General features: G+C 47.6%; 1 protein-coding gene across 1 annotated transcript in view; it reads right to left on the bottom strand.

The window, feature by feature from the left end:
- Positions 1-2,845: 2,845 nt before the first annotated feature.
- PPT2 (palmitoyl-protein thioesterase 2) overlaps positions 2,846-8,692 on the bottom strand; it is a 25,163-nt gene continuing 19,316 nt past the window's right edge. The window contains exons 7-8 of the mRNA XM_015824117.1: positions 7,267-7,321; positions 2,846-3,000 (exon numbers count right to left, since the gene is read on the bottom strand). Of these exons, the coding sequence (XP_015679603.1) occupies positions 2,857-3,000; positions 7,267-7,321 (199 nt within the window). The 3' untranslated portion in view covers positions 2,846-2,856. The remainder of the gene's footprint in view (positions 3,001-7,266; positions 7,322-8,692) is intronic.

Raw genomic sequence — 8,692 nt, 5'->3', positions numbered from 1 at the left:
AAGTTTTGCAGCTCCCAGTGTTTTCTGTGGGAAACGGGTCCAAGTGGCTCTTTGAGTGTTTAAGGTTGCCGACCCGGTCTAGGGTAAGTGCCCAGACTAACAGTAACCAAGCATTCTGACACATGTAGTACAGAGTGAATGTGGAGATTTATTTACTTCCCGCCTTTATTATTTTTATAAATAACCCAAGGTGGAAAACATATGTAAATACACTTTCTTCCTTCTATTTTCCCCACAACAACAACCCTGTGAGGTGGGTTGGGCTGAGAGAGAGTGACTGGCCCAAGGTCACCCAGCCGGCTTTCGTGGCTAAGGCAGCACTAGAACTCAGAGCCTCCTGGTTTCTAGCGTGGTGCCTTAACCACTAAACCAACCTGGCTCTCTGTACATATTTGTATGTATGTAGGAAGGAAGGAACGGCCTTGGGGAGAAAATGGGATTGGGATGAATTGCTTGTTTTCTGGGCTACCTGTAGCAAATTAGCAGGTATATCTGAACACCCAACCTTTTTTGCTGGAATCAACAAAATGAGGAACACTTCTTCAGATGTCCTGCCTCACCCAAACAGTTTGAGATAATTGCACACTCTTGTATGGAGAGATGTTGAACAATGCTTTGTTCCAGCATTCAAAGCAAAAAAAAAGGTGGGGCTGATACTTGCGAGTCTCTTGTTTGATTGCCGGAGTTTTCTCTCAAAAGCTTTTTTTTTCTCCTGAAAACTTGATTCTATCCCCACCTTGCTAGAATGCATCAAAAAGTCACAAGTGCTTCTGGTTCCATACACTGACACATCTCTAATCCCCCTGTGTCAAGTTTGTGGATTGCTTTGTTTACTGGGAGGCAACTCAATTGTGTCATTTTCTCCTAAGCAAGCAAAACAGAGAATTCGGGGATACCCAAAGCCAGAGGTGTGTGGACAGAAACTCTAGTAGCTCACAGTTAAGCCACAAACCAGAGTCACACAAACCATAATGACTGGTCCTTATGAAGGATAGAAGGCAGCTGTAAAATATGTAAAAGGGGGTTTCAGAGGAGAAACTACAAACCCAACCTTTTCAAGTAACAGGATTATATCACTTTAAACTACAGATATGTGTGTGTCACATTCTGTATTGCCTCCCCTAAAGCAGAGTTCCCCAACCTTTCTGGGGGGGAGAGGCCTGGTGGGGGGGGAGGAGGGGGGGAGAGAGGATGGTTTTGTGGGAGGGACAGGTTTGTGTGCGCGTGCATGCGCGCGCACAAGCACCCGTTGCTCACGTGAGTGGGGCCCCAAGCACCCATGATGCTCGTGCGAGTGGGGCCATGAGCGCCCGCGACACTCGCGTGAGTGGGGCCATGAGCACCCGGACACTCACGCCGCCCGGTTACAAATAGGCCATGGACCAGTAGTGGGCCATGGCGCACAGGTTGCAAACCCCTCCCCTAAAGAACTGTCTTCACTGTAAGAAGGTTGCCGACTCCATTTGCAAGGACTTTCTACATGAAGTACACAGCTGTAAGCTTCCAGATGCTGCTAAACCAGCAGCAGCCCAGCCAGCCTCCTCCAGAATCTGGGACTTTAGTTCAGAAACATCTGGAAGGCAAAAGATACTTTACACATCTCGTGTCTAGTGATAAGCATCCTCTTGGAATCTCAGCTTAAATTTAACTCATTCTCCCCCCCCCCCTCATACCTGATCTAATGTTAAAAGTTAAACCTGAGTCCATGTAAACATCTTATTGTAACTTGGTAAAAATGTAAGGGTTTAATACTGTTTGCACGCAACGCTCTGAGGCTCCTGGTCTAGAAACAGGGAGAAAGGTCACCTTATTAGAAGTTCTGGTCTTTTAAAAATGGCTAGTCACTCTTAAATACACATTTTTTAAAAAATAAAGCAAGATCATGAACGTTTTTGTCTAAATTGGCTTTCCGTTGGCCATCCTGAGGTTGTGCTTCTAAGGAGAGAGGAAATATACACTGATGCACTCTGCCCTCCAAAGTCAATTGATAATTTATAATATTGATTTCGATGTAGAACTGGAGGCAGGGATCCTTAAACTATTTCCAGCTTGATTATGTAAAGAAACAAACAAACAAAAAAAAAACGCTTTCCACTGGAACTCTGAGCTATTCAGTTTTCTGTCACTTCCACTGACGTTTTCTTTAGTGACGTGGAACTGGAATCTGGATCAAAGTTTACACATTTACTGGTCTTCCCCCTCTGGTGAAAGTCAAAGCAATCATTGGAGCACAAAACTCAAATTAACCGAGGGAATAAATGGTAAGATTTTTTTTTTTTCCTGAATTTGTTCTCACAAAAGTTGGGCTGGTCTCTTTTAAGCACAGTCCTGGATAGCTGTCGCATTATTATAATATGAAAAATATACGCAAATAAAAAACGTTTCCAAACGGGGGATAAAATGACACTAAACACCAGGGTTGAAACCTGAAAGGGTAAATACTTCCAGTTCCCACAGTTAATTAGGTTTCTGCCATAGGCTTGGTGCTAGGAAATAGGACTTTGGGGTATATTTGATTACAATGTAACCGTAACCCTTCTTGTCTTCTTTTTTGCTTGTTTGTTTGTTTTGTCTTGTAGCTTAGTCGCACCAAAGGACTACGGATCCAGTTCATTTGAGGCCTTCCAGGCAGCATCTTAAGAGCACCCAAATTTGCTACTAGCTTCCACCAAAGAGTCTTGCAGGAAAAAAGGTTCCTTCTGCTGTGGAAAAAAAAAAAAATTCCTAGAAAAGTTATAGGCAGATGACATTTTTTTTCACTGTGGGAGGAGAAATGCCAACTTGAGGTCGGAGAACGCAGCTCGAGTTTTTGGACACAGTCTCTCTCTTCCTCTTCCTTTTCCCAGCCTCGGCCAGCTACGTCAGCCATTTGGCAATGCAGGTATCATACACGGTGCGGTTGGCGTGCCAGTTCGTGTGAGAAACATTGGCCATTTTGCAGAAAACAATGTCGCCGCGCGCGTCCAGGGTCTTCAAGCCAAACGTGTCGAGGAGGTAGACCTGAGGAAAAGACCAACAAAACCCCAAAGTTTAATTGGTGGGGGGGGGGGACCTTCAAAGCTATCCAGCAGCACCAAGGCGCACATCAGGAGTGTTGCAAAGCCAATATACCAGTGTTTTTCAACCTTAGCAACTTTAGGATGTGTGGACTTCCACTCCCAGAGTTCCCCAGCTGGCTTCTTGCCTGGGGAATTCTGGGAGTTGTAGTTCACATAGTTTAGGTATGCTGAGGTTGAGAAACACTGGTTCAGAGAAGTGTTTCTCTACCTCAGCAACTTTTTAAGATGTGTGGACTTCAACTCTCCGAATTTCCCAGCCAGCAATCCCCCGGTTTTACCGTAATTAGGACTTGCCTCAGTCCCCTCTGGCACTCTTAAGTGACAAAATGGGAAACAGCCTCTTCAATTCTCTGCCCCACGTTGCAAAATAACTGCGCCAGCTTTGCTCTAAACCAGGGGTGTCAAACTCAATTTCACTGAGGGCCGCATTAGCATTGCGGTTGCCCTGGGGGCGGCCGGGTGGGCGTGGATGGAGTGGGTGTGGCTACTGGATGGGCGTGGTCAGTTCTGCATCATTCGCATCAAGGGTGCCTGTGGGGGGCCTGGGCAGGAGTGGGACAGATCTGAGGGTCTCTGGCAGAAGGGGGTGGGACCGGAGCAAGTGCCAAGGCATGGTCCACCGGGGCAAGTGCCAAGATGGCCACCACAAAATTGTACATTGGCTCCCGGCTGGCCTGGGCCAGGACCAAGGCAGTGGGGGCCATTCCCTCACTGTTTCCAGGATGGCTTCACGGGCCACATGAAACCACTTCGCGGGCCGCATCCGGCCCCCGGGCCTTGTGTTTGACATGTCTGCTCTAATCAGGACAGACAACCAATTACTTCATCCAACAAATGGACAATTCAGCCCAATGCTGCAAGTTCACCCTTTGTTATTTCCCTCAGCTTCGCTTCCTGGCTCTACTGCTTTTAGTCTTCTTTAAATCTGGATTGCAACTACTTCTGGAGGCACATCTTTCGTTTGGTAGTAGATCTGCTGGAGATGTCTGTGCCTGTGCTCCCAATGCATCCACCATCCAATGAATCCTGCTTTCCCCTATTTTAATTAGCAAAACCCTGGCATTTAAGCTAAGAAAAGCTCCTGGAGAATAAAGTCAGAGTATATCTGACTTTATTCTTCAGGAGCTTTGCTTAGCTTAAATGTAATCCTCAACTTACAACAATTCCTTTAGTGACCATTTGAAATTACAACGGCACTGAAAAAAAAGTGACTTATGACCGCTTTTTACACTTACGACTGTTGTAGCATCCTCCTGGTCACGTGTTCAAAATTCAGATGCTTGGCAACGGACTCATATTTATGATGGTTGCAATGTCCAGGGGTCATGTGATCACCTTTTGCAACCTCCTGACAAGCCAAATCAATGGGGAAGCCAGATTCACTTAAACCACTGTGTCACTAAATAATTGGAGAGATTCACTTAACAACCGTGACAAGAAAGATTGTAAAATGGGGGCAAAACTCACTTAACAAATGTTTCAGTCAGCAACAAAAAAAATTGGGCTCAGTTGTGGTTGTAAGTCCGGGCAGGCTGGGGGCTGGGTGGCATTGTGCTTCTTTTTGGATTCGCACTGTCCGGCTCAACCTCTCGGCGGTGTGAGGAGAGCGCCTCGCTGCCTGCCGAAACTGGGCAGGTTTGGGGCTGGCCGGCATTGTGCAGGTAACATTGACTCTCATGCTGCTCATGGCATCCCCTCCCCCAGAGCCCACCAAGCCAGATATGTGAAGTAGGTGAGGGCCATGTGCTGGCCACTTCCAAGTGATGGTGCATTTCTTCATTCCTCACGAAGGGTGACCCCTCCCCAGCTGCATTTCTTGCCTGTTTTTCTCCCTCTCTCATCTCAAATATTTTCCCACCACTCTGTACTTAGGAAGGAAGGAAGGAAAGAAGGAAAGGAGAGGGTCTGAGGGAAGTTTCTGCCTTAGTCCTGCCCTGCTGCCCTTTCCCCATCCCCTTTCCCCCTCCTCCTGGCCTATCCTGGGGTCTCCCATTCTATTGCTAAGGAAGCTTTGGATACAAAGCCGGGTCTCCTCCCATGGAGAGGGAATGGGCCTCCCTCTGACTTTGCCCTGGTACCCATCATGAGCAACCTGGCTAAGGAGAGCAAGCACAGCAGCAGCAGCCTTGGGGAGGAGGTAAGTGCAGCTGGGCGCCCCCTTGGGGAAGTGGGGCTGGGCTTGGTGCCGCGGGTGCTCGAGGGCCAGGCTGGGCATTTGACCTCTGCTGCCCAGGGCTCCGGGTAGCCCCCACCACCATTCAGCCCCCACCACCCCGCATGGCCTGAGAGGAACAGTGAGGCTCATCCAGTGGACCATGCCTTGGCACTTGCCCCGGTCCCACCCCCTTCTGCCAGAGACCCTCAGATCTGTCCCACTCCTGCCCAGGCCCCCACAGGCACCCTTGATGCAAACAATGTAGAGCTGGCCATGCCCACCTAGTAGGCCACACCCACTCCATCCACGCCCACCCAGTAGGCCGCACCCACACTGGCTACACCCACCCAGCCCCCTGAGGGCAACCGCAATGCTGATGCGGCCCTCAATGAAATTGAGTTTGACACCCCTGATTTATATAGACTAATTGGAAAAGGCTTGCGATATCTGTGAGTTTTCAAGGCAGAGGTGTTACTCAGACATCCCCCAAAAGTGCTTTTTCCAAAAGGCCACTGAACTTTCTTGGGGTTGTTTTTTTTTCTTTGAAAATGTTTTGCTTACGAGAAAGTTCTTGAATGAGAAGCAAAAAAAATTTGAAGAAAAAAACAACAACAAGAAAGTCCAGTTGCCTTTTTGAAAAAGCACCTTTGGGGCAAACATGACCTGGATGATTGAGAATCTAGCTAGACATGTTACTTAGAATAAGCTGGCTTTGTTGGGTGCCTGTTTAAAAGGCTAAGCGCGTGAGAACTTTTACGATCTGCAGGACTGCCCACATGGATGGAATCCCTCCTCTCAGGAGCTTGTTTTTGACACGGGCGTGAAAGACTATATCAGTGGTGGCAAACCTATGGCACGGGTGCCAGAGGCGGCACTCGGAGCCCTCTCTGTGGGCACACCTGCCGTTGCCCCAGCCTCGCCTCCCCCCGCGACCCCCTCCTCTCCAGCAGCCCCCCTGAAGGAGAGTCACCCCTGAGCGTGGCCCACTCGGAGTAGCGCAGCCAAGGACATGGCAGCCAGGCAGTGTAGACAAGACTCTGTCCTCACACCCCATTGTGCACAGCTGATGCTGCAGGGTGCCGGCACAGGGCATGACCGCCATAGCGCTGCTGGGCTGCTTGGGCGATCTGTGGCGGGCCCTAGAGGTGGTGACTGGCCCTGTGGGCAGGCAGGGCGGGGGATGGGAGGGCAGAGCGGGGCAGGGCAGGGGGTGGAGCGGGTGCGGGGCCAGTTTTTGGGCACTTGGTCTCTAAAAGGTTCGCCATCACTGGACTATATCATACCCAAGCTATGCAGAGTGGCCCTTCAAAACTAAGAATAGCCCCATGTTTTTGGTTTTTAGAAAGAACTAAGACACATCTCTTTACATTGATTTTTTTGAGTTACTTTTAGTCTTTTACTGTGACTTTAATGTTTCATGGGACTGGTAGCCTTTAAACCAGTGGTTCTCAACCTGTGGGTCGGGACCCCATTTGGGGGTCGATCGACCATTTCACGGGGGTCACCAAGCAAGGCTGTCCACCATTTTTTTTGTCCGCCATTTTTTCCTTTTCCGGCGGGTGCCTTACCTCCCTTGGGCTGGGCCAGCTGGTGGTCGGCCTGCTCCGTCTCTGCCGCTTGCCAGCTACGCCTCGGCCGGCGCAGGGGGCGGAACCACGCATGCGCAGCGCTCCCGGGCAGGGAAAGTCCTCAACTTACGACCGGTTGGGTAGTTCTTGACTTACGACCGATTTAGTCCTCGACTTACGACTGGTTTAGTCCTCGACTTACGACCGGTTTAGTCCTCGACTTACGACCGGTTGGGGTCGCAGCATTAAAAAGGTTGAGAACCACTGCTTTAAACCATTATAGAGGCTTTGTTTCTAATTGTTGAAACATTTGTAAAAAGGTCTTTCTGATAAGTGGTTTTGGATAATGAGGGAACAATTTGGGGATGCATGGCACTGAAGGGAGGTGTGATGGCAAAAAGTTTTGGAACCACCACAATAAACCGAAACACATTCTTCCTGCCACGTTTTTTTCACCTCACATTGTTAATTTGTCCTTACTCACCGGCTGAGATGTCATTTCCCTCACCGTCTCATTAACATCATAGAAGGCAAACATGCTATAAAAGAAACAGAACAATCCTTGTAGATTTATGCAACGTATCTAATAAACCTGGAAGACCCCCTCACACCTTTTTCTTTTTAAATATTTTAATTCCTCCTTCTTTACTATTTTTATAACCGATGTAGAATGTTACGTGTATATGCATATATCTAAAATGGTTTTGAAGATACGAGTCTCAGGTATATTCATATTCAAAAACTAAAACACAGATCACTGAGACTAAAAATTTATTAAAAACTTAGCTTTCGTCAGCGTCTGCTAAAACTAGAACTCTGACGATGTTAGCAGACGCTGACGAAAGCTAGGTTTTTAATAAATTTTTAGTCTCAGTGATCTGGGTTTTAGTTTTTGAATATGCATATATGTACCTACACTGGCGAAAGACCATAATAATAATAATACCTCCTTACAAGAGGTACAGGTGATACATGTATACAGAGTGAAAAAATAAAGTTAAAGAGAACAAAGTATGGTTCAGAGGAAGAAATAGAAAAAAATGCAGAGAATTGGAAATAAAAAGTTGTTTTAGAAGTGGATGAAGAGGAATGAAAAACTCTCCAAGGGAAGAGTGAATACATTTAAAGGGAAAATAGATGGAATGATTTGTGATAAAACTCAGCAAGGGAATGTTGGAAAGACAAAATTTAAACATTTGCATGGGAAGTGATGATAAGGCACAATAGTGATTTTGAAGAGGGAAACCGAAACAAACATTATACAGGTGGTCCTCGACTTACAGATGTTTGTTTAGTGACTGTTCACAGTTGCAACAGCACTGAGAAAAATGACCTAGGACCAGCCCTTTGCAGCATCCCCATAGTCAGGGGATCAAAATTCAGATGCTTGGCAACCAGCGATGTATTTGCCATGGCTGCAGGGAGTCCTGGGGTCATGTGGGTGCCATGTGTGGCCTTCCCAGCCGGCATCTGACAAGCAAAGTCAGTGGGAGAAGCCAGATTCACTTATCAAATGCACAATCCATTTTAACAACCGCAGTGATAAGGAACGGTTGCTGGAATTGGGTATGTCTTGTCTAATGAAGAGAAAGACGAGGGGGGACATGATAGCAGTGTTCCAGTATCTCAGGGGCTGCCCCAAAGAAGAGGGAGTCAAGCTATTCTCCAAAGCGCCCGAGGGCAGGACAAGAAGCGACAGATGGAAACTAATCAAGGAGAGAAGCAACCTAGAACTAAGGAGAAACTTCCTGACAGTGAGAACAATTAACCAGTGGAACAACCTGCCTCCAGAAGCGGTGAAGGCTCCAACACTGGAAGTTTTTAAGAAGAGACTGGACAGCCATTTGTCCGAAATGGTATAGGGTTTCCTGCCTGAGCAGGGGGTTGGACTAGATGACCTCCAAGGTCCC

Source organism: Protobothrops mucrosquamatus, unplaced genomic scaffold (genome assembly GCF_001527695.2).
Source record: "Protobothrops mucrosquamatus isolate PMUCROS unplaced genomic scaffold, P.Mucros_1.0 scaffold2129, whole genome shotgun sequence".
NCBI classification, from domain to species: Eukaryota; Metazoa; Chordata; class Lepidosauria; order Squamata; family Viperidae; genus Protobothrops; species Protobothrops mucrosquamatus.
Note: the sequence above shows the minus strand (reverse complement) of the source record. Positions and strands in the feature narration are given on the sequence as shown.